The following is a 26614-nucleotide window of genomic DNA, read 5'->3' as shown; positions in this document are numbered from 1 at the left end:
CAGTGCTAGTGCTCTTTCCCTAAAACAAGGTAAAATGTTCAACTGTCCACCAATTGCCAAGGACTTTAGCACCCCGTAAGTCTCTAGTAAATGGTACCGCTGTTCCCTAGTGCATAGGTACTAAAGAGGGTGCCTAAGAGCTGAATCATGTATTAAGCCACCCTAAGGAACCCCTACACAAACACATGCAGACTGCCAGTGCAGGATGCGTGAAATGGTGTAAACTATTTTGAAAACATGACATGTCCACAGATACTGCATGCAATATATGTAAGTCACTGCTACGGCAGACCTTACAGGCCAAAGCAGTGTGCATTGCATTACATGTGAGGACATACCTGCATGAGCAGATATGCCCTTGTTGTTACAACCCCCTCATCTGCCCTGTGTGTAGTGGGTCTGGTGCGCAGGGCTCGTGTTACGCTACCCCTGTGGCGGATTATTACCTCAATGCCCCTGATTCCATTATGCCTGAGCTTGTAAGCATTCCATGAACACGGGAACCAATGGCTTGCCCTGCTCCCTCTCTTACTAGGTTCTTGGAGTGTTCCCATGTGCACGTTTAGACAAAATGGAACATTTGTTTCCTGTTCAGTGATTCCATCCATTAGTTTGCATCTGTCCTTCCTGTAAGGTTAAAGCCAATGTACAGGCACGTGTTTCCTTCAGGAGTCTTGGAGAACCTTCCACGTGCCACATGTGATCTCTCTCGCCACGTGCCACACCTGAATATGTTATATAAACCACACCAAACCAGACTCCCTTGCTTGGCCTACACTACCTGCGAAACAAGCTTCCTGTCTACCCACTCACCTGAAGAATCGACCGGACCTGGGCAGCGCACTTCTTGACTTGTCCTTCATTTTTGCCTCCTTGCAGTGACAACATGCCGCGCAGTGTCCCTTTGTCCGGTCCGACTGGGGCTGTCACAAACTACAGACACGGGTAAGCCCTTGTCCTCATGAGTGAGGACCACCACATAGTCAGTTTCCCTTCCCTCTTTCCATCCCCTCCCCTCCCCTCTCCTGTCCCTCCTTCCCCTCCCCTCCCCTCCATCCCTTCCCCTTCCTCCGACCCGCCGCCACTGTACGGTTTAAAAGCTTGCTCGTTTGAAGGCTTACATGTTTTTCTGAATGGTTACATCAGCTAGCGATCACCTTGCTGCCCCATATGTCTCACGGGGTAAACTCACTGGGAGGCAATCCCCCTTACCTTCCCATCTTTTTGGCTACCATGCAACCAGTAACTTCCAAGTTGCAACCTTCCTTTCATTGGCGAAGCAGTGGACAATTTAGACTGGGCTCACCCTTGGTGTCTCAAGTGCGTAATTCACTTATTCTTAACATATGTATATTATATCCTTTTAACATACAGGCAGCAAGACGGATATTTTCCGCGTCAAACTACACTTGTATCTCTAAGACACCCACACCTGTTCGCCTTGGACCACCTCACATCACTGCCATACCATGTGATCTACGATCCCCAACCCAACTGGGTCGACATACGACCATGGAAATTAGTTTGTTATGTCATCTTTGTACCTTTTTGTTCCCTCTATCTAGATCACATCCCTCCTGGACAACCTCCACAACATTGGCGCCAGATCGTAACGGAACCCACGCTCGCAGCGGGACACACCCTTGACCCCCTCTTCACAACAGGAAACTCCATCACTTTCAGCCACACCACCGAACTCCCGTGGGCAGACCATCGATGCATCCACTTCTCTTTCAGAACACCCACCACCCACAGACACCGTCATCTGCTCCCACGGAGAAACTGGGCCAAAATCACCAACGACCAGCTCACCTCCTCACTCATCACTCCACCCCGACCACTGCGCAAGAGGACGACCCCAACACAGTTGCCGGAACTCTGCACAGACGGATCACCGACAGTATCAACTCCATAGCCCTCTTCAAAAAGAACAACAACGCACATGCCAAGAAGGCCAGATGGTTCACCCCCGAACTCCAAGAGTCCAGGCGCACCTGCCGCCGCCTCGAGAAGACCTGGAGGAACTCCAAATCCACAGAAGCCCACAACAACTTAAAAGCCGCCACCACCAACTCATCAGAAAGAAGATGAGAACTGCAATTGAAGAAAGAATCTCCACACACGCACACAACAGCAAAGAACTCTTCAACATCATCAAGGAGTTTGCCCAACCCACCAGCGAGTCGACTGACATTCCTCCCTCACAAAACCTCTGCAACAAACTCAGCACCTTCTTCTACCACAAAATCAAGAACATCTATGACAACTTCGAGGTAGACAACCAACACATGGAACCCCCACCAGCCACCCCCAACACCCTGAAGCCGACGATTGACAGCTGGACAGCCCTCACCACCTAAGACACACTGAAGAAGATGAAGTCAATCCACCCCGGGGCCCCCACGGACCACTACCCCCACCACATCTTAAACAGAGCCGCCGACATCATGCACCCATGCTTCGCCACACCATCAACCGCTCCCTGGTGTATGCCTCCTTCCCCCACGACTGGAAACACGCCAAGAACAACCCCGTCCTGAAGAAGCCCTCAGCGGACCCCACCAACCTAAAAAACTACAGGCCAATCTCCCTGCTCCCGTTCCCAGCAAAAGTCATCAAGAAAGCCAACAACAGCCACCTTCATCGAAGAGCACAACATCCTCAACCCGTTCCAATCCGGCTTCAGAAAAAACCACAGCACAGAAACCGCCCTCCTCGCCGCAACAGACAACATAAGCTTCCTACTGGATATAGGAAAAACAGTAGCCCTCATCCTCCTCGACCTCTCAGCGGCCGTCGACACGGTATCCCAACTGCACCCTAATACGCAGACTCCACGACGCAGGGATCCAGAACACGGCCTTCGACTGTATCTACTCTTTCCTCTTCGGCAGAATGCAGCGGGTTAGACTGCCCCCCTTTCCTCTCAGACCCTACAGCAACCACCTGCGGAGTCCCCCAGGGATCCTCCCTCAGCCCAACGCTCTTCAACGTCTACATGGCTCCACTCTCCTCCATCGTCCGAACCTACGGACTCAAAATTGTTTCATACGCAGAGGACACCCAACTCATCCTCTTCCATTCCAACTAAGCCAACGCAGCCAAACACAACTTCCAAGAAGGCATGGAAGCTGTCGCCAAATGGATGAAAAGCAGCTGTTTACAACTCAACATGGACAAAAGGAATATGCTACTTACCAGTATGCATCTGTTCTTGGCATGATGGCGGAAAAAAACAATCTGAGGATGGAGCCGAAGCCCATGCGCAGTACGGACCGAAGGAGGAGTCACCAAACTCGTGACTTCCAAAGACTGTCCAAGAAGAAAAACAAACTGCAAACATCCGGGCCCAACACCAGATGGCGATCTATGCTAAGTGTACAATCTGCAGCTCATATGCCTCGAACCATAAGTACTCATCATGGGCCCACACCTCGATGCCTGGAACGACACCTGGTGGCTCCCCGCCCACGGTAGCCCACCTACCCAAATGGACCACTCACGCAACCTTGGAATCATCCTAGACTCCGAGCTCAAAATGGACCGCCAGATCAACTCAGTCACATCCTCCTGCTTCCACATCCTCCGCCTCCTACGTAAGACCTTCAAATGGATCCCCCTCGAGCACAGAAAAACCACCACCCACGTCCCTCGTCACCAGCAGACTCTACTACGGCAATGTACTCTACGCCGGAATAAACAAAAACCTAACCCACAAACTACAAAACATCCGGAACTCCGCCGCAAGACTTGTCCTCAACCTGCCAAAACACTGCCATATCTCCCAACACCTGCGCACACTCAACTGACTCCCCATCGAGGCTAGAATCACGCTCCAGATCCTCACCCGTGCGCACAAGGCCCTCCATTACACCGAACCAGCATACCTCAACAGCCGACTCAACTTTCACGCACCCCAAAGAACCCTACAATCAGCCCAGCTATCCTACGCCGTGGTTCCCGATGCCAGCAAGACCAGATCAGGAGGCCACTCCTCCTCCTTCCTCGCGGGCAGAGCATGGAACACCCTACCGCTCCACCTCAAATAGACATCACTCCCCATCTTCACGAGAAACCTCAAAACCAGGCTCTTCGACGCACCCTCTCCTTGAGGGACTGGAACCTACACCTCTCCTCTTCCCCAGCGTCTTGAGACCCTTACGGGTGAGTAGTTGCGCTTAACAAATTCCCGATGGATTGATTGTCTACCACCAAAGTGACGTTCCCCGTGTCTATGTAAAGTATACAGGATGGAATATGCTACTTACCAGTATGCATCTGTTCTTGGCATGTAGAGCTGCAGATCTATACACTGTGCATAGATCGCCATCTGGTGTTGGGCCCGGATGTTTGCAGTTTGTTTTTCCTCTTGGAAAGTCTTTGGAAGTCACGAGGTCGGTGACTCCTCCTTTGGTTCGTATTGCGCATGGGCTTCGGCTCCATCCTCAGATTGTTTTTCGCCAGCAGGGAAAGATGGAGCGTAGTAATAACAGTAAAGAAACCCATGTGAGTTGTATCTAAATAAGATAGACTGGAACTGATACAGGTAGCCGGGGAGGCGGGTGGGCGTGTATAGATCTGCAGCTCTACATGCCAAGAACAGATGCATACTGGTAAGTAGCATATTCCGTTTGAGGCATATGAGCTGCAGATTATACACTGTGCATAGACTATATAGCAGTACCCAACCATAGCGGCGACCACCGGCATCCGTTGCAGTTTTTTGGAACAGTGTTTTTAGTACAGCCTGGCCCACACTAGCTTGTTGCTTGGTTTGCACATCTACACAGTAATGTTTTGTGAAAGTGTGCGGTGTTGACCATGTCGCTGCTTTGCAGATGTCATCTAGTGGTATGTTCCCTAGAAAAGCCATAGAAGCCCCTATCTTCCTTGTAGAGTGGGCTTTAGGGGGAACAGATAGCGTTCGTTTTGCTTTGTGGTAGCAAATCTGTATGCATTTTACAATCCACCTAGCTATCCCTGATTTAGAAATAGGGTTGCCTTTATGTGGTGGAGAGAAAGAGACAAATAGCTGTTTGGTGTTTCTGAAAGGTTGTGTTCTTTGGATGTAATAAAGTAAGGCCCTTTTAACATCCAGTGTGTGTAAAGCCCTTTCCGCAACGGTTTGAGGTTGTGAGAAAAAGACTGGTAATTCTACCGACTGGTTTAGATGAAAGGGAGAAATGACTTTGGGTAGAAATTTTGGGTTGGTGCGGAGTACAACCTTGTTCTGATGCATTTGGAGAAAAGGTTCCTGTATAGTGAGTGCTTGTATTTCACTAACCCTTCTAAGGGAAGTGATGGCCACTAGAAATGCTGTTTTCCATGTGAGAAATTGCAGCTCACATTTATGTAATGGTTCGAAAGGGGGTCCCATTAGCCTTGTGAGAACTATATTTAAGTTCCAGACAGGTGAGGGTGGTACCCTGGGTGGAATTACTCTTTTGAGGCCTTCCATAAAGGCTTTGATGGCAGGCACCCTGAAAAGTGATAGGTGCTGCCTGTTTTGTAAGTAAGCAGCAATTGCTGCGAGGTGTAACCGAATGGATGTATATGCTAGGTTACACCTTTGTAGATGGAGCAAGTAACATATGTGTTGTATGGGCACATTTAGAGGGTGGATTGTGTTGTTGTGGCAGTAAACAAAAAAATCTTTTCCACTTTGCAGCATAGCATGCCCTAGTAGTAGGGCGTCTAGCTTCCCTGATAATATTCATGCAATCAGGGGGAAGGTTAAGGTATCCGAATTCTAGGACCTCAGGAGCCAGATCGCAAGGTTGAGCTGAGCTGGGTCCGGGTGCCTGATCTCTCCATGGTTCTGGGTTAGGAGGCATGGTGAGAGGTGCAGCTTTTGGTGTGGTACTACCGAGAGTTCCAGCAGTGTGGTGTACCACGGTTGTCTGGCCCATGTTGGAGCTACTAGGATCAGTGTTAGGGAATGCTGTTGTAGCTTTCGCACCACTAATGGAATTAGTGGGAGAGGTGGAAAAGCGTATGCAAATTTGTTTGACCAGTTCATCCATATCGCATTGCCTTTGGACAATGGGTGTGGATATCTGGCGGCGAAGCTTGGGCATTTTTTGTTTTCGTGGGTGGCGAATAGGTCCATCTGTGGATGCCCCCACTTCTGAAAGAACGGGTGAAGAACCTGTGGGTGAAGTTCCCATTTGTGAATCTGTTGCGTTTGTCTGCTGAGCAGATCTGCCACGGTGTTTTGGACTCCTGGGACGTGTTGGGCCAGGAGAAAGATTTTCTGTGGAATTGCCCATCTCCATATGCTCTGTGCTAATTGAGAGAGCTGCGGAGAGTGTGTGCCCCCCTGTTTTTGAATGTAGTACATGGCAGTCATGTTGTCTGTGCGAATGAGGACTGCCTTGCCTGAAATCTGCGTCTTGAAGGATTTTAGGGCTAGGAAGATTGCCAGTAACTCCAAATGGTTGATTTGGAGTAACTTCTGTTGCGGCGTCCATGCGCCCTGTACTGTGAGATGTAACAGATGAGCTCCCCAGCCGGAGAGCGATGCGTCTGTTAGGATTATTTGTGGAACCGGGACCAGGAACGGTCGACCTTTGGAAAGGTTTGTGGTGTTCCACCACTGCAGAGAGCGATGGGTGTGACCGTCCACCAACACCAGATCTGTCAGTTGCCCCTGGGCCTGGTTCCACCGGCGCGCTAAACACTCTTGGAGTGGACGCATCTGGAGTCTTGCATGGGGCACTATGAAAATGCATGAGGCCATCATCCCTATCAGTTGCATAAACACTCTTGCTGGGAGAGCGTGTTGAAGTATGAATTTTTGACGCAGAGCCTGTATGTTTGCAATCCTGGCAGGATTGGGATAGGCTATGGCTTTTGAGGTGTCTATGGTGGCACCGAGGTATTGTTTTGTGTGTGATGGTACCAGGTGGGAGTTTTGGTGGTTCACTGTGAAACCTAGCTGGTGCAGTAGTTGGATTGTAGCGGCGGTGTGGCGCACACATTGGTCATAGGACGTGGCTTTTATTAGCCAGTCGTCCAGATATGGGAAGACGTGAATGTGCTGTCTTCTGAGGTGTGCCGCCACTACTGCTAGGCACTTGGTGAATACCCTTGGTGCTGTTGTGACCCCGAACTGGAGCACCTTGAACTGGTAGTGTTGCCCATCCACTACATATCTGAGGTACTTTCTGTGAGCATGGTGTACTGAGATGTGAAAGAATGCGTCTTTCAAGTCCAGAGTGGTGAGAAAGTCGTTCTGGGAGAGGAGTAGAAGAACCTGTTGAAGGGTTACCATGTGAAAATGGTCTGAATGTATGTAAGTGTTTAGAGGTCTGAGATGTAGAATAGGTCGTAGACTCTCGTCTCTTTTTGGAATCAGAAAGTACAGGGAGTAGACCCCTAAATTTTGTTGATTGATGGGGACTTGCTCTATGGCTTGTTTTTGCAGGAGGGAGATTACCTCCTGTTTTAGTAATGTGGCATGTTCTTGAGACATTGGGCGTTGCCTGGGTGGAATGTTTGGGGGGGTAGATGTTAATTCTAGGCAGTACCCTGAATGAATAATTTGGGTCACCCGTTTGTCTGAGGTGATTGTCTCCCAGACGTGAAGGAAATCTTGTATTCTGCCCCGACCGGAGTGGAATGGTCTGGGGGGAGCGGGGGAAAAGTCATTGGGTAGGCGGTGTGGCAAAGCGGGCGGTATTTGTCTTGCCTCTGCCTTTATTATTATTGCCTCTGTAGCCGCCTCTTTGATAACCCCTTGTGAAGGTAGACTGAGGAGGGGATTTGTAGGACGTGGATGCGCTATCTGAGGAGTAGCCTTTACCCGTGCCCCGAAAGGAAGAGCGCCGAAAGGAGCGCCTAGGAGTGTGTGACTGTAGGGCTCCCATGGATTTCGCCGTATCAGTATCTTTCTTCATCTTCGAGGGCTTCATCAACTTTTGGGCCAAATAAATGTTGTTGGTCGAATGGGTGGTTCAATATGGAGGCTTGCACCTCAGGTTTAAAACCTGTAACTCTTAGCCAGGCGTGGCGACGGAGAAGGACACTGGTGTTTATGGCCCTGGAGGCTGTATCTGCCGCATCTAGGGCACAGCGTATAGAGGTATTAGTTATAGTTTTTCCCTCTTGGATCAATTCATTCGCCCTATTTCTGTATTTTTCAGGGAGATGGTGCATGATGGTCTCTAACTCATCATAATGCGCTCTGTCGTATCTGGCCAATAGCGCTTGAGTGTTGGCGATACGCCATATATTGGCGGCTTGTGACGCAGTGCGCTTCCCTGACGCGTCTAGGAGCTTGGACTCTTTGTCAGGTGGTGGTGCTTCGCCTGACGCCTGAGAACTTGAACGCTTCCTAGCTGTAGATACCACTAAGGAATCCAGTGGTGCAGGGCCTTTAATGTATGAAGGATCTGTGGGGGCGGCTATATATTTTTTCTCTATACGTGGGTTTAGGACCCTAGCCCTGACTGGGTCTTTAAAAACCTCCGGTGCATGTTTGATTACTCCTTTTAGCATAGGTAATATAGCAGTAGACCTATGTGCAGTATCGAAGGTGTCTAGGAGAAAATCTTCCTCCACTGGGTCAGTATGTAGCTCTACCCCGTGATAATGTGCCGCCCTCTGTAGTAGGTGGTGAAAACCTAACGAGTCTTCTGGTGGGGATGGCCTAGATGGGTAAAGGTCATCCTGTGGGACATCTGGGATGTCCGGATTGTTATAGTCATCCCATGGGTCTGGGGATCCAGTAGGGGTGGGGTCTTGTGGCACATCTGCTGGATCATAGTAAGGGTCCCCTTGATCATCCTGGTCTGGAGACGGGGTCGGAGAGCGATGAGGCAGGGGTGGAGAAGGTGGAGGTGGGGAGGGTGGAGGGGGTGGGGAAGGCACTCTGAAAGGGGAGGTAGCAGTGTCCTTCCTCTTTGGAGGTGGAGCTGGTTTGTCCAAGTGTCTCTTTTTTGAAGACAGTGTCAAATGTCCAGTCTTTGGCTCCTTGGTAAGTGTCTTTTGCAGAGGATCCGGTGTGAAAAGTTCTTGCGACACTGGTTGTTCGGTCGGCGCCGAGGTTTTCAGGGCCGACGGCTTTTTAGGCTCGTCTGTGCCGTGCTTTTTCGGGACCTCCGATTTTTTGTTCGGTGCCGAGAGAGGCTTCAGCACGGGAGTGTCGGCGCCGAGGGCCTTATGATGCTTGGTCGGCACCGAGAGGGCGGGTTTCGACACAGAGGGCTTTGGTGCTGAGCTCGGTGTGGAGGTGGAGGCCGATTTTTTTCTTCGGTGCCGAAGGGTGTTTTTCGGACCACTGGTAGGCTGGCTCGAGCCCGAGTTTCCGGAAGGCTTAATAGGCTTCTTTACCGGGCCCGAAGGTGGGGTGTTAGAAGCAGTGTCCTTGGTCTTGCCTAGGCTCGAAGGCGTGACCGAAGCCTTTTTGGGTATCGGCGTGGGTGTGGGAGGGGGTATAGTACTCACGACCCTCTGCGCCGGGGTGATGTCCTCCACATCTGAGTCGTCGGCCTCGGAAGCACTGACGAGGTAGTCGTCCTCTTCTTCGATGTTCTGCTGTCCTGGAGCTTCGATGTCGTCCCCGAAGATGTCGACTGGAGCGGAGGTCGAGGAGTGCGCCATGTTGCGTCTGGCCCTTCGATCTCGAATAGTCTTTTTGGATCTAAAATACTTGCAGGCGGGACAGTCTCGAGCCTCGTGTTCAGGGGAGAGGCAGCGGTTGCACACCTCATGAAGATCGGTGTGGGGGAATTTGGACCCACATCGAGGGCACTTCTTGAAGGGAGTTCTTTCCATCAGCCGAGACCGGAGCCAGGATAGGCCTGAAGGCCGCCGTCGACGACCAGAATCGAAGAAGTGTCAAAGAGAAGGTGATTAAGATGATTTATTATCTGAAGTATCTCAATGAGCGAGGATTTTGCGTCGAACGTTGAACTGGAAAAGTTCGGAACCGGAGCGCGAAGTATTACATCCGAGCCCGATGGCGGAAAAAAACAATCTGAGGATGGAGCCGAAGCCCATGCGCAATACGAACCAAAGGAGGAGTCACCGACCTCGTGACTTCCAAAGACTTTCCAAGAGGAAAAACAAACTGCAAACATCCGGGCCAAACACCAGATGGCGATCTATGCACAGTGTATAATCTGCAGCTCATATGCCTCGAACATATTGCTAACGTCTCGTCTTTTGCACATTATTCACAGGGCATGGTTCACACATTTCTCATCCCTCCCATCCCTGTGAAGAGTAGAATTAGGTCTTCCAGGTCCGAATGATATGCCATAATCCATTATGGACTGTAACAGGCATGAAACATGTTGACCTTGCTATGCACTACTTTTCTAGCTAAGTAGATCATTAAATCTATTTTATGCTCACATCACACTTTTAACCTTGACAAAGTGACCAGAGTATTAAAACTTCACTTCCTGTCTGGATCCCTTTAGCCAATTTTAACACACTTTTCACTCACCCATTCTACTCACTTTTCACCCTTCATCCAAGCCAACATACATTGGCAAAAAAGAAAAGACCTCCAGCAAAGAGCCCCCTCGAGGGGCCCGTTGGGCATTGCAGCGCCAGCCCAATGAATCACGATACTCCTCAGGTGTGAGAGGGCCCTTGTTCCTAAAGGAGCACTCCCCTCCCGCTTCCAGACCTAGCCTCTCACTCAGGAACAGCACACTCTATATTCTCTTCATCACTGGCGGGGCCTGTGTGCTGGACCTCTCAAAAAGCCCCAGTCCCTCCTTCTTTGTTTTGACCACTCTTGAATCAAACAGTTTCCGGCAGTACTCTGATACAAGGAACACCATGGAATGAGGACAGATATGTAGGTAGAATTATGGGATAGGACAACAGGTAAGACCCCCAAAGGACATCCAGTCGCCTATGTCTTAATGCTTGTGTTATCCCATAAAACACAGAGCACTGTAGGGGTAGAAATAGGAGGCTGAGACACAATTGGGGCACTAAAGTAATAAGCACTGGCAAAGCCAATAGCTCTCTCATTTGTGACCTACTGGCTTTGTCGATGGTTTTCAGCATGCTGCACAGCATCCCCAAATGATGAAAGGAAGGCATAAGCAACACAGAGTAGGGCGGGAGGTAGGCATAATTAACACAGGAGTGGAGGGAGGTAGGGATAAGCAACAAGAGGGAGGGTGACAGGAATGGGTAAGCTAGAGAGGGTTTGGGAGACAGCAACACTGAGGGAGGGGATGGGAGGGAAGGATCAATAGGGAGAGAGAAGGAAGGCACAGGTGGGGAAAGCAATACAGAGGGCAAGTGAGGCAATGGGGAGAAGCAAACGGGGGAGCACAACAAGGAGGGGGTAGGGAGAAGCACTCGGGTGACAGAAAGCAACCGAGTGCAGGGGGAGAATATTACACAAGGGAGATCTCTCAAAAACACATGCACTCTCATGGAGTGCTTAGCACAAAAAAGTAAAGTAGTGTTTAAGAAGCAAGCAGTGAAAGCAGAGATGCCAGTCAATCAAAGACATGGTAAAGAGACAACACTCCAAGGGAGGGACAAAGAAGATAGACAAGCTGAGACACAACTAAGAAACAGACACATGAGTGACAAGAAAGCCAACCACTGGTAAACAATGGGCTCAAGCCCATGTGTGTTCTTGGAATGCCTTCATAAGCCTCGCAACAGACCGCGCATACACGGTCTTGTAGCTTTGACCTAAAAACCTGACCAACTTAAACTGCAAATACTTGCATAACATAGCCCATTCCAGGTATCATAGGGTACACCCTGTATCCCATGTCATACAATATGGCCAGTGTAGACCTGGAAAGTTCACTAACATGAGAAGATGGTACAATTTAATTGTCTGGTAGGTTTTCAAAATCAATATATTAATGTACGTATTCATTTGGCTTTAAACAAGCAGATTCTGGGATTCAGCTCAACTGCATGACAAGTGCTCCGATATCCTCTGAAACTTAGGAATCATTTCTTCTACTGCTATGTAACACAGTTTATTATTTGTCTAGCTGCTTACACAAGGTTCCAGCAGCACATCTTGTTGCTACTTTCACCAAACAGTAAGTTACCTGATCCTGCAAACCATGAACCATCTGCCTTCATTAAACAACTTAAAAAAATGATCTAACAAGTTATACAAAAGCTAACCTGCTGTGTGTTTTCTTGTTCTGTGGCAGCGAATCGAGGTACCAGGCCAGGAATTGTTGGGATGAAGAAAGGTGCAGATTTGGGCACTTTTGGAGGTTCCTTTGGTTTGTTCCTTTTCTAACAAGAGAAACAGCAGTTCTGTTAGGAAAATTAGCAACTGGGTATACATCGTTTTGTTGCATGGCGTTTAGTCAACCTTGATCACTTGCCAATAAGAATTTTTATAACAAAAAAAAATCAATTACAATTTCTTTATGGAAAACACATTTAGATAATAAATTTGGCAATGAGAAAAGAAAAACAACCAAACTGTTGACAACAAGCATGCTTAGTGAGGTTACACAGTGATTGAGCCCACATGGAGACATGGCTTCCCCCATCGCCTTGATTGCTAACTCCCACAGTATTCTCCGCTTCTAAAATCAACAACATATCTTTTAGTGTGTGCATAGGAATATATTTAAATGAAGACAGTTCGCTCTTACAAATAATAAGACTTTATGTCTGTCAACATCCCCACCATAGTTCTCACTCCACTAAGATGGACATTAATCCTCCACACAAGATTGATAAACACAATGAAACACATACTCTCTTGACCATAGCACAAAACAATCAACACTTTAACTAAATGGCTTTAAAACAGATCACAGAAATGATATACAGTTCCCCATAAAATACAGACAATCTGGAATACTGCATGCCTGTGGCACTGTAGTATTTTACTGAATTAAGCTTCAGGGACTCGGGTGAAGTTCTTGTGTACCCCCCCGATGGGCTAATTGAGGAAGGTCAAATATAAAGGACCCTACTAATGGGATACAAGATCCAGAGAAGAGAGAGTGAATGTGGTTCGCTGCCATCCGATACAGAGGTTCCAAAACTAGAAACTTTCAGTCACAGGTGGGGAAAGCAATACAGAGGGCAAGTGAGGCAATGGGGAGAAGCAAATGGGGGAGCACAACAAGGAGGGGAGTAAGGTAATCCTGTAAGGAATGCTTTGGTGGCACTTTTTGATCATCTTTTAAATCAGTGACTGGGAAAACAGGGTAAACTCAAAGGATTCTCCGGAAGGTTCACAAAACTAAGGTCACCCATAGACCAGGTTAGTCCGCCCCATTGATCAAGAAAGAAGTTGTTCATTGATAGCAAAAATATTTAATTCAACACCTCACTGTTACATGTATGGAAGATAAAAAGATGACTGGACCACTCAATCCCACATGATGAGCAGTCCAAAGAATTTTGCTTTTATTAGCATTTTTAATTTGCTGAACATCTCAAATTAAAATGCTATGCAGAAGTTACACTGAATTGTCCAAAGTAACTCCGCAGTGGAAGGGGATAGAAAATGAAAATTTTGGAGTGTGGTTGGCGACCTAAATGTATATTCTAGCATGTACATCAAATAATATGCATCAGAATCCAAACCCAAACAGGAGCCATGCCATGTTTTGTGCAAAATGGTTCAAACAAAGGTGGTTGAGGAAATTAGAGATAAAGGAGGTGGTGTTTGAGGATTGTGTTAAAGGTACCCAGCATAATGTCAACTCTTGGGCTAAGAAGGGATCAGAAGGGAAAAATACCTGAATCTTAAATAGGTTTAGGACTGTTCAAAAGATATCCAGCTCATGATCAAAGAGGCGGCCAAGAAGTGAAAAAGGATTCCATGCAAATGTCAACCGATTGCACATTTGCTAATTGAGCTATTGGTAAGGAACATCAGCCAATACATCTATGCTGTGAGAAAGACGAAACAGCAGTTTCATTAAACTAGTTTGCTTTCTTACATGGTAACCTTTCTAGAAGTACCGCCTTAATACAGGAAGCCACACGCACTAACTTGCCAAAGTTGATTAGGAGCTCCTTAATGGAGTGCTGCTTCTTTCAGTGCCTGTGTTCTCTGCAAAGAGTGATAAGTTAGCTCAATTGATCTAAAGGCACTGCAAACGTTTAAAGTTGCTAAAATATGGTTGTATGATAGGAAGGATATGGATTCCTACACGTAATAAAATAGGTAGCTGCTAATAGCTTCCAAACTCAGGCCAAAAGAAAGCACCTTACGTTAATGCACTGCTCATCCTTTCATCAACATCAGGTGCCAGAACCCGTTTGAGTGGGTGGCAGCACGGCTGACAAACACCTGGGCCCCAACTTTGGTGATTCAGGTAATTTGCCACTGGTGTCTGTTCTACTATGGTTGTGCAAACTGGGCCAAGAACAAACCTTTTCGCACTTGACTCTTAGGCAAGCGAGGACAAGCAGTTACAGGCCGGTCAATGAAGTAATGTAGTGGCTGGGAGAAAGTGGCTTATTACCTGTAGTGAATGGTAGTTCACCACAAGTAATAATGAACAAGTTACTTACCTTTGGTAAAGCCTTATTTGGTAGACACTATATCTAGCCGCAGATTCCTTACCTTTGAATTTCCCAGTACTCTTGTGTGCCAGTAGGTGGCGTCAATTGGCTCTGCGCCCGTCACCAGCACCACCTGCGTTGAAGTGACGTCGCAATACCTATATAGGCGCCACCCAGGCGTGCTGACGACAGTTACTTTTTCAAAACTTTCCACGCTAGAAGCGAGGAGCCATGAAGTGCACTGACAATGGTGCGCCCAAACTAGGGCCCTGACCGGAGAAATCCAGCCGCAGAGCAGGAAGGATGGGTCAGTAAGGAATCTGCAGCTAGATATAGTCTCTACCAGATAAGGCATTACTAAAGTTAAGTAACTTGTTCATCTGATAGAGACAGACTTTTAGCCGCAGATTACTCATCTTTGAATAGCTACCCAAGGAATACTATACCCCGGAGGGTAGTCTGCGGACAAATTTAAACTAGTAAGTCATGCAGGACCGAACAGGGAAAGTGCCCATCCCTGCGGACTGGACTGTCCAGGCAATGATGTTTAGTAAACATGAGCAGGGATGCCCACGTTGCTGCCTAACAGATATCCAGGATAGGAACTCCACATGCTATTGAGGTGGTCGCAGCTTTAGCTCTGGTGGAATGAGCTCCTAAGCCTTCAGGAAGCTGCTTCTTTGCCATTGAGTAGCAGATCTTGATGCAGAGTATGACCCATCGAGAGATGGTGCGCTTTTGCACTGCCCAACCCTTTTTACCGCCAACAAACCGCACGAAGAGTTGGTCGTCCACCAAGAACTCTCATATGCGGTCAAGGTAGAATGAAAACGCTCTTTTTGGGTCTAGATGGAGGAGTCGCTACTCTTCTTTGGAAGGATGTGAAGGAGCATAGAAGGTGTGCACGGTGACAGATTGGTCTACATGAAATGGTGTGACCACTTTTAGTAAGAAAGAGGCCGTAGTGTGAAGCACCAGTTTGTCAGGGTAAACCGAGAAAAGGGGAGGTTTGGATGATAAAGATTGCAGCTCACTCACCCTCTGGACAGATAGGATTGCCACGAGGAAGGCTGTTTTAATTGTGAGCAGCCGGAGGCGACAATTGTGAAGAGGCTTGGAAGGAGCGCACATAAGAATGTGAGGACCAAATTAAGGTCTCACTGAGGCACACTAAAAGGAGAAGGGGGAACATATGTACAAGGCCCTTCAAAAATCTATTTGCAATAGGGGACTTAAATAAAGAGGGTTAGTCAGGCAGCCGCAAAAAGACAGACAGACCAGAAAGATAATCCTTCAGAGTGCCCAAAGCAGAGCCCTTCTGGGCAAGGGTAAGAATAAAAAGCAAAATATCAGGAAGGAGGCAGAAAGTGGGTCAGTGGACTTTTCTGTACAATATGATGCACATCGCTTGCAATGTCAGGTGTATACTGTCTTAGAGGAGAGATGCCTGGATGCCACAATAACACTGAAGACTTCGGAAGGAGGTTGAAAGCTATCAACTACCACAGCTCAATCTCCAACAAGAAGGCAATGAGTTGACAGGTTCGGGTGGAGGACCCTCCCCTGTTGCTGAAGATCCTTCCAAAGGGGCAGCCTGATTGCAGCATCGATGGCCATGCTCAGTAGCTCAAGATACTGGACTCTCTGTGCCCAGTCTGGAGCCACAAGGATGAACTGGGCCAAGTTGTTCCTGATCTTCTTGAAATCTGGGCAGGAAAGGTATGGGCAGAAAGGGGTACAGGAGAGGAGGCCTGAGCTACAATAGAGACGAAAAGCATCTCTGAGCGAGTGCTGCCTTGGAAACTCCACTGCGCAAAATTGGTGACATTGCACGTTCTCGGCAGAGACAAACAGATCTAATCAAGCCTCTCCCCATTGATGAGACCTTGTACAACCTACAGTTGGAGACTCCATTTGTGATCTGCTAGGCATCGACCGCTGTGTTTGTCCACCCTGGAGTTCAGGGAACTTGCTAGGTGTTGAACCACCAGGGGAATGCCCAGCTGGTCCAGCTATGTCCAGAGATGCAGGGCCTCTTGACAACGGGTCCACAACCCCACCCTTCCCTGTTTGTTGCAGTGCCACATGGCAGTGGTCTTGTTCGTCCATTTCTACCATCCTTTCCTTGATGGAGGTTAGAATGGATTTCATTGCTAATCGGATCATTTAGCGCTCTAACAAAGTGATGTGCAGCTCAGATTCCGCAGGAGACCAAAGTTTTCTAATTGGGGGTGGTGGCTGGACCAGACAGCTGGCTACCCAACCCAAGAGGCCAGTAGGAACCGTGACCTCATCCATGCAGAGGCTGGGAAGCTTGCACGGCTCAGTGGCTGGAATAGGGTTGGTGTGATTGAAAGCCCCTTATGTAGCCACGAAAAGAGCAAAAGGCAGACTGTGGATGACGTTCGACAGCCGAGATTCCCAAAGTCCAGGCTGTAGTCAGCAAGTCCTTAAAGTGCTCCAGTGCCGAGTCTGTCTTGTCTCTGAAGAGAAGAGTGCCATTGAAGGGCATATCCCTAAGGGAAGCTTGAACGTCACCAGAGAAGTCAGTCGTTCTCAGCAAGGCGTGGTGCCTCAGAGCCACCGTCAAGGAAGCCGCTCTGCCTTGCAAGACAGTCGTGTCCAAACCACAATGGATCGTGAACCCTGCTGCGTCTGTCCAGTCTCTAACGCAGTGGTCTTCGAACTTCTTAACCTCTTCCATGCTCATGACGTCTCCCGGCCGTCATGAGTCACGATGGGCGTGTGCGGACGACGGCCGGGAGACGTCATGACCACGCCCGCGATTTGAATGTCAGCACTGCGGGAGCGCTTCGGCGGAATTTGCGCCGCAGCGAAGGGGTTAATGCTGCCGCCCCCCGCCCTGTCCAAAAAAAAAAAAAAAAAAAAAATCCTCGCCCCCCCCCCAAGTTTTTATACAATTAAACTGCTAAATCGTCAATGTTTAACTATGTCTAAACATATTTAATCATTGCAGTCAAGCTGTTACCCCTTTTAACACATACTCCCAGTCAGGAAATAAATGACAAAAGTTGTTAGTGATGGCCCATTACAAGGTGGCTTACTGCCACTCATGCTTTTAATATTTAAAACAAAATATTATGGTTCTCTTGGCCAGAGACTGGCGTCCCCACTGAGATCACTTAAGGCCCCCCCACGGGGGCCCACCCCCCAGTTTGAAGACCTGTGCTGCAATGCCTCCTTCGGGGCATGCGGGAGCACTTGCGCAACCATATCCCACAGCATGTGGGAACAGCTACCCTATAGGCATGCAGTGTTCACAGACCGCAACGCCAGGCTGGCGGATGAAAACATTTCCTTCCCCAAGGGGTCCAATCTCTTGGATTCCCTGTCCAGAGGTACGGTAGGGAATGTGCCCTGGGATATGGAAGCTTGGACCACTAAGCTCTCCAGGGTAGAGTGTTGGGTGAGGAAGTTTGGGTCCCCAGGTGTGGGCGCTGGAGACGGGGAATCATTCTATTCAAAGAAGCCCCTGTACAGGGTTAGGACCAGGTTCCCAATAGGATGTCGGTAAGGGCCTCATTGAATGGGAGTAGGGGTTCTGCAGAGAAATCTTCCAGTTGCGGCACCTCAGTCAAGAGATCAATGTTGACAGCCACAGAGGGTAGCTGACGGTCAAGGACCTCAGCTGCTCTCCACACCGTCAGAGCCTAAAAAGCACCCTCCTCCGTAGCCACGATAAGGAGAGAAAACATGCCTGGATCTGGAGATGTATCGAGTCCACCGGCATTACCCAGTTACTCTAACCAGTCCAATTGGGACTCGTATGGCTGGTATTCCAGAGGGATCAGTGGACCCTCACGCTCCTCCACAAGACATAGCCTGTAGGAATAGGGCTCAGGATCCGATCTAGGACCCGAAGGACCTGCCGGCATCGGAGTTGTGCGATGCCTCCTACGGCTCCGTGTAGGATTTGGGAATGATAATGGGGCTGGTGCTGCCGGGAGTGTCGACATCGGGGCTGGTGCCACCGGGGGCACCGGCATTGGGGAAAGTCGAAGTGGTACGACTGGCGCCGAACCAGATCCATTATAGGATCCACAGGAGCCCATTTGAGCAGGTACTGGAGCCACGGGCGCATAACTAAATGTCCCCCTCAAACCCTGTGGGACACAAAGGGTCCTCAACAGGACCAGGCCACCCAAAAATTAGACGCAGGGCCTCATACAACTCTTTACATTGGACCGGGGTTGCTCCGGCTCCTGGCTATCAGTTGGGGATATTCTGAAGAACCAGGCCTCAGATGCTGATGTTCCTTGTTGGAGATGGCCCTTTTTGCAGGCCTATCCCTAAACTTTTTGCTTCTTCCCCCTATTTTTCCCTGACCTGTTTGAGTTGGTTTTAGGACTCTGGGCACTTTACCACTGCCAATCAGTGCTAAAGTGCATATGCTCTCCGTATAAAATGTGTTATGGATTGGTGTTTCCAAGATTGGCCTATTTGATTTATGTTTCAGTCCCTAGTAAGGTGCACTGCGAGTGCCAGGGCCCATAAACCAAATGCTGTTGGTGGGCTGCAGCACTGGATTGTGCCACCCACGCTAACAGCCCGTAAAGTGTAACTCTGGCTTGCCATTGCAGAGCCTGTGTGCAGCCTGGGGCTGCCATGTCAACTTGGAAAGTGCACACACTTGCCAGTCCCTAAACCTTCCCTTTTCTACAGGTTAGTCACCCCCCCCTAAGGTAGGCCCAAGGTACCCCTGTGGGCAGGGTGCATTGTATGTGAGAGGTAGGACATGCCCTGGTGTGTGTGGCATGTCCTGATAGTGAATTACAGCCTACTTTGTTTTTCACTATTGCAAGGCTACCTATTCCCCATAGGCCAGAATGGGCAGTTTGATTATAACATCCTATAATCCTAACTGACCCAGGGAACAAGGTAGACATTCAAGATTAGTATGCCTGAACTCAGAATGATAAAATACATCTTTTAGTGAAGATGGTTTTAACATTCTGTGTTTGAAAATACCACTTTTAGAAAGTAAGCATTTTCTTACCTCACCATCCAGCCTGCCTCTGCTAGCTTGGGTATTGTCTGTCTGGTTTGTGAGTGACAGGGGCTGGGGGACACTCCAGGAGACAGGGTGAGTCAGCACAGGGCTGAATAGACCTATATGCATGTAAATGGATGGGAGGAGTAGCACCTGGGTCTGAATAGGGCTGTGCCTGCCTTCCACAATGCTGGCTCCACCTCCTGTGGTGCGTCCGAGGACCCTGGACCACACTGACAAAGGAAGAAGGCGCACACTGGCAGAATGCACCCAGAACTGGTTTGAACTAGGTACAGGACCCTCTGCCTGCAGAGGACAAAGGATTTGCTAGTATAAACATTGGGGCCCAGATCCCAAGATTTCAGAACTCTTTTGGATCAAGAAGACTGCCAAGAAGAAGAGCTGGAGAAGCTGTAAGGAGGAACTACCACTTTGCTGTGTTGGACTGCAGTGGCTGCTTCGGTCTTGGACAGTGAATGGACTGAACTTTCTGCAATCTACTTTTGTGAGTTCCTCCATGGGCTTGAGGTAGAGCTTGCCCCTGTTCAAGAAGTCTCAGGAACAGCAAAGACTACAAGCTCGACGCCGTCTACGACGTCTCTGCCAACTCCGTGTCCTGAAGGCACCGCAGAGGGCACCGCCGCAACACCGCACCGCGACCCTGGTCACACCGCTGCCACCGAGCCACTGCTCGCACCGCGACCTGTGAGCACCGCACTCTGCACTGCCAAGCTTCACGACGATGCCTTGGTATCCCCGCCGCTGCTTCACGACGGAATCGATGCCACTGCTTGCACCACGGTTCGAGGGCACCGCTTGTAAAGTTACACAATGCACCACCCTCATCCCGCACCGCAGCCTTGGCCTACCGACGCCGGTGCCATCGACTCCAGTTCGTCAGCCAACGACGGCGCTCCAGCAACGACGATGACGCTGCTTGCACCATGACCTGCCAGCACCGTTACGAGCACCGCCTTCATCCCACACCGCGATCCTGGTCTCTCCGACGACGCCATCTGATGCCGCCACGAGCCGCAACTTGCACCGCGACCTGAGGGCACCACACGCCGCACCGCTGCACTTCGCACCGCAGCACCAGACGCCTGCCGACGCCCGCGCTCCTTACTTCAACAAAGAGGAGTTCGATCTGCAATGCGTGTGACTTCGAGGGCCCAGACGACTCCTGCACTGACCTCCGGAACAGGCGTCTGCAGACGCCATGTGTTCGGAAGCTCAACGAGAGATCGTCGACGCCCTGCATTTCTGAAAGGTACTGTTTGCGGGTCTTCCCGATGCCGTAGCTGGCCCGCAACACCACGGTCAGCCAGAACTGTTTGGATGTGTTTGCTCACGATGCCGTAATAGCCCCGGACGGAGCTATCTACATCAAGGAACTGTTTTACAGGAATATTTTGATGACTGAAGATTTTTAAGTACTGTATTGTGGATTATTATCGTTTTGGTCTTGTCTTAAGTATATAAAAATATTGGATATTTTTCTAAACTGGTGTGGTGTCCGTTTGTAGTGCTTACACTGTATTACTGTTAATGTTTGTGCAAATGCTTTACACACTGCCTCTAAGGTAAGCCTGACTGCTCGTGCCAAGCTACCAAGGGGGTGAACAGGGGTTATTTTAGTAGTGTAACTCCCTTACCCTGACTAGGAAGAAGGGTCCCTATTTGGACAAAGGTGCAAGCCCTTGCCAACTAGAGACCCCCATTTCTAACATTGGTTGTCAGCAGTGAGGATAGGACTTGTGTTTGCACTTGACTTACAGGGATTGGTGTGCACTACTACCATATCGCAGACCATTACGTACCAAATACTGGTTCTTGTTCTTTTTGGTCTATTTTTGCCTTTCCTTTGGTTTTGAACTTGAACTTTCCAGTACAAAATGCCTGAATCCATTGCATCATCTATTGCATCCTTGGAAGTGGCCTTTGAGGAGGAGAGGTTAGAAACCTACACTTTGAAGGAAAAGAAGGCGATCTGCAAAAACCTCAAAATACAAATCAGGGGCCTCACCAGAAAAGAGGAGCTACAAAAGGCGCTGAGGGTCTGGGTAGCAGCCAGACATGCTAGAGAGCTGTCTGGGGATCTTGGCATGGAGGCAGGGGAGCCTATTCCATGGGTGGACGTGCTTTTGGGAGGGGGGACCCTCTAACCCAGGCAGCAGTGCCTTGTCCCCAGAGGAGCTGGAGGACATGCGGGAAGCAAGGAGAGCTGCTGCGGAACTGGAGAAGCTTAGGTTAGCGATGGAGGAGAAAAGGATGATGTTAGACCATAACGTTAAGATGAGAGACCTGGACTGGGAAGCCAGTAGGGCTAGGCCCAGCTCAGATGGTGGCAGCAAAAATGTAGTGTCTAGTAATGAGGGTGAGGTACACGCACACACAGATTTGGGGCCCTGCTTCAAGGCGGTGGTTGACATACACCAGGGGGTTCAGGATTGTGAGGTTACTCCAGTGGTGCGCAGTGTCCCTGAGGTGGATTGGGGGAACTGGCACAGGGGATCATGTTCCTGGTAGCAGGAGGGACACTCTACTGACTCTAGATGAGAGGTGCAGGGAGAGGGGTTCCCCCATGATAGAAGCCCTGGTAAGTGAGTATGGAGACCAGCCAGAAGAGTATGGGTTGACAGACAGCAACAGTCAGACACTGTCTCACCAGTCTTGTGAGAATGATGGGGCATACTTTTCTGAGGCACTGGATGGTTGGGTGAAGGGTAGTTTGGTTAACACCTGTGTGGGGCTATGTGATTCAATTGTTGGAGAGCATATTTTAAGTCCCTGTTTTCCAGAGCTATGCCAACACCCGGTAGAATGTGAGTTCTCTGACCTCAGGGAGCTTGCACTGGAGGCAGACCTTTTGGTGGATTCCAGAGGGTCTGGAGAAGCATCTGGGGGTGACCTGAAGGAAGCGGCTTAGGTATTTGCCAACCGAGGGTGGTGGGAAAGGTTTGTGATAGCCCAGATAGGTCCCGGTGTCATGGGAAGGGTATAAGGACTCACGTCCGGTCTCTGCGGAGAAGGAGTGGGAATGGGCTGTGGCCCAAGGTGCCCGAAACACGGTTACAGAGCCTGGATGTATCCATGAGGGAACACCAGGTGGGGAGCCTAGGCTGTACTGGAAGGTCACCCATTGAGGGGGGATCTCCTAGTGTCTGGGGAACTGGAGGGGGGAGGGGGGAGGGGGGTGGGACTGCGGTAACGAGCATCCCACTGGTTCCGGTGTCTGGCAGCACCGCTCCAGTTGGGAGGGTGCATGAGTCCAGACAAAAGGATCAGGGGAGGACGCCGTCCCCAGTGGAAGGACCAGTGGGTCAGGGGTTGCCAGTTCTGAGGTCAGAGCACCCAAGGGCTGACCCTGGTGAGTCCACTTCTGGCCTGGGGGGTCTTCATGCTCTATCAGGTGGACAGGAGGCTGGAGACCTGCACCAGGCAGACTTTTGCACAACTCATGAGGAGTGTGTTTCCCTTGGGGGGGGTGGGGGGGGGGGGGGTTGGTGTACTCCCCCAGAAGTCCAGGGTTGCCAGGCACAGGTGCAACCTAAGGGTACAGACCCTGGGTTGGATGACCAGGTTCAGGGTGTCCTCCCTGACCTGGAGGAAGGGGTGACTGCTAACAGTGCCCCTACCAGTTTGTCTTCTGGGGGTGCCGTTCCAGGTGGGAGGGTACAGAGCCACAGGGAGGAGGACCGGGTGTGGGAGAGTCCACCCCAGTCCCTTGTTCAACCTCAGGGTACAGACCCTGGGCTGGGGTACCAGTTGCAGGATAGCACCCCTGAACTGGTGGGCGAATTATGCAGGACACCTGCCAATTCTGGAAGGGGGTGCCGCTCCAAGTGGGAGTGTATAGAGCCCCAGGGTGAAGGACCAGGGGTGGGAAAGCCTACCCAAGTCTCCTGTCCAGCCGCCAGGTACAGACCCCAGGCTGGTGGGTCAGTGCCAGGATGTCATCCCTGACCTGACAAGAGGGAGAGTGGACAAAGTGTGCCAGGCACCTGGGGCTACCGCCCCCCACTCTCTGACGCCACAGAAGTTAGAGAGCCCTGAGAGGCATAGGGCCTGGGTCTCCCCACTGACAACTGTCGGTAGCCACTGTGACTTGCTGTCCTGGTGGACAGGGTTGCCCCTGGGAGGAGGACAGGAGTCACACCCCAGGGGTGGACTGGGCCACACCACTGTTTTGGCCATGTGTGTACTGTCGGCCTGTTGGGACACATCTGTGAGCAAAATAAGTTCAGGCGCTGTGCAGATGGTGTTCACAGGTGAGGAGAAGGGTTCCCCATGGGTCAGCTTATTGGGCCCTGAGAGTATGGATAGAGGGATCCAACTGGGTTCAGGGAGGCATAGAACGGGAATGATACCCTGCTGTTGCGGGCCAGGTTCCATGTTCTATCGCCCCAAGCAGCGAAGTTCATCGAGGTATGGATTGGTCTACCCTGGCTTTAGGCTGGAAGGGGGTTGTGTTGGAGATGGCCCTTTTTGCAGGGCTATCCCTAAACTTTTTGCTTCTTCCCCCTATGTTTTCCTGACCTGTTTGTGTTGGTTTTAGCACTCTGGGCACTTTACCACTGCCAATCAGTGCAAAAGTGCATATGCTCTCCGTGTAAAATGTGTTATGGATTGGTGTTTCCATGATTGGTCTATTTGATTTATGTGTCAGTCCCTAGTAACGTGCACTGCGCGTGCCAGGTCCCATAAACCAAATGGTGTTGGTGGGCTGCAGCACTGGATTGTGCCACTCACGCTAACAGCCCGTAAAGTCTTAACTCTGGCCAGCCATTGCAGAGCCTGTGTGCAGCCTGGGGCTGCCATGTCAACTTGGGAAGTGCACACACTTGCCAGTCCCTAAACCTTCCCTTTTCTACATGTTAGTCACCCCCCCTAAGGTAGGCCCAAGGTACCCCTGTGGGCAGGGTGCATTGTATGTGAGAGGTAGGACATGCCCTGGTGTGTGTGGCATGTCCTGATAGTGAATTACAGCCTACTTCGTTTTTCACTATTGCAAGGCTACCTGTTCCCCATAGGCCAGAATGGGCAGTTTGATTATAACATCCTATAATCCTAACTGACCCAGGGAACATGGTAGAAATTAGAGTTTAGTATGCCTGAACTCAGAATGATAAAATGCATCTTTTACTGAAGATGTTCTTAACATTCTGTGTACGAAAATACCACTTTTAGAAAGTAGGTATTTTCTTACCTAACCATCCAGCCTGCCTCTGCTAGCTTGTGTATTATCTGTCTGGTTTGTGAGTGACAGGGGCTGGGGGACACTCCAGGAGACAGGGTGAGTCAGCACAGGGCTGAATAGACCTATCTGCATGTAGATGGGTGGGAGGAGCAGCACCTGGATCTGAATAGGGCTGTGCCTGCCTTCCACAATGCTGGCTCCACCTCCTGTGGTGCGTCTGAGGACCCTAGCCCACACTGACAAAGGAAGGTGCACACTGGCAGAATGCACCCAGAACTGGTTTGAACTATGTACAGGACCCTCTGCCTGCAGAGGACAAAGGATTTGCTAGTATAAATATTGGGGCCCAGACCCCAAGATTTCGGAACTCTTTTGGATCAAGAAGACTGCCAAGAAGAAGAGCTGGAGAAGCTATGAGGAGGAACTACCACTTTGCTGTGTTGGCCTGCAGTGGCTGCTTCTGTCTTGGACAGTGAAAGGACTGGACTGAACTTTCTGCAATCTACTTTTGTGAGTTTCTTCAAGGGCTTGAGGTAGAGCTTGCCCCCTGTCTCAGGAACAGCAAAGACTTCAAGCTTGACGCCGTCTACGACGCCTCTGCCGACTCCGTGTCCTGAAGGCACCGCAGAGGGCACCGCCGCAATGCGACCCTGGTCTTACCAACGACGCCTGCTGATGCCGCCACTGAGCCACTGCTCGCACCCCGACCTGTGGGCACCACACTCCGCCTCGCGACAACACCTTGGTATCCCCGACGACGCCTCTCCACGCCGGAATCGATGCCGCTGCTTGCACCGTGGTTCGAGGGCACCGCTCCTAAAGTTACACGACGTACCGCCCACTTCCCGCACCCCAGTCTTGGCCAACCGATACCAGTGCCATCGACTCCAGTTAGTCAGCCGACGATAGCGCTCCAGCAACGACTGCGACGCTGCTTGTACCGTGACCTGCCAGCACTGTGACGAGCACCGCCTTCATCTCACACCACGACCCTGGTCTCACTGATGATGCCATCTGATGTCGCCACCGAGCCGCTGCTTGCACCGTGACCGGAGGGCACCGCACGCCGCACCACTGCACTTTGCACCGCAGCACCCAACGCCTGCCGACGCCAGGCCTCCTGACTTCAACAAAGAGGAGTTCGATCTGCAACAAGTGTGACTTTGAGGGCCCCGACGACGCCTTCACCGACCTCCGGAACCGACGCCTGTAGACGCCGTGTGTTCGGAAGCTCAACGAGAGGTCATCGACGCCCTGCATTTCTGAAAGGTACTGTTTGCGGGTCTCCCCGACACCGTAGCTGGCCCGCGACGCCGACGTCACCCAGAACTGTTTGGATTTCTTTGCTCATGACGCCGTGATAGCCCCAGATGGAGCTATCGATATCAAGGAACTGTTTTACAAGGTTATTTTGATAACTGAAGATTTTTAAGTACTGTATTGAGGATTTTTATTATTTTGGTCTTGTCTTAAGTATATAAAAATATTGGATATTTTTCTAAACTGGTGTGGTGTCCATTTGTAGTGCTTACACTGTATTACTGTTGGTTATGTGCAAATGCTTTACACACTGCCTCTAAGATAAGCCTGACTGCTCGTGCCAAGCTACCAAGGGGGTGAGCAGGGGTTATTTTAGGAGTGTAACTCCCTTACCCTGACTAGGAATAAGGGTCCCTATTTGGACAAAGGTACAAGCCCTTGTCAACTAGAGACCCCCATTTCTAACACTCCTTCATCGCATTGGCCGCTGGACGAGGAGAAGTCGAAGAGCGCTTCGACTTTTTACTCTTCTTCTTGAGTCTCTTACCTGAATATCCCCACGATCTCGCAGAGGACTTTGGACTCCGTGAACGATCCCGAGACCTTCCTCTCGACCTGGACCCCTACTTTCACAGAGTCGCTGTCAGGATTCTCACCTG

At 50.1% G+C, this 26614-nt stretch overlaps 1 protein-coding gene across 2 annotated transcripts in view; it reads right to left on the bottom strand.

Annotated features, from left to right (window-relative positions):
* Positions 1 to 26614, bottom strand: part of WDR36 (WD repeat domain 36) — a 580433-nt gene that overhangs the window by 60919 nt on the left and 492900 nt on the right. For both annotated transcript variants that reach the window (XM_085632587.1, XM_085632588.1), the window contains exon 20: positions 12127 to 12243. In XM_085632587.1, the coding sequence (XP_085488713.1) occupies positions 12127 to 12243 (117 nt within the window). The remainder of the gene's footprint in view (positions 1 to 12126; positions 12244 to 26614) is intronic.

This window comes from Triturus cristatus, chromosome 2_1 (assembly GCF_964204655.1).
Source record: "Triturus cristatus chromosome 2_1, aTriCri1.1, whole genome shotgun sequence".
NCBI lineage: Eukaryota > Metazoa > Chordata > Amphibia > Caudata > Salamandridae > Triturus > Triturus cristatus.
This window is presented reverse-complemented; position numbering and strand designations above follow the sequence as displayed.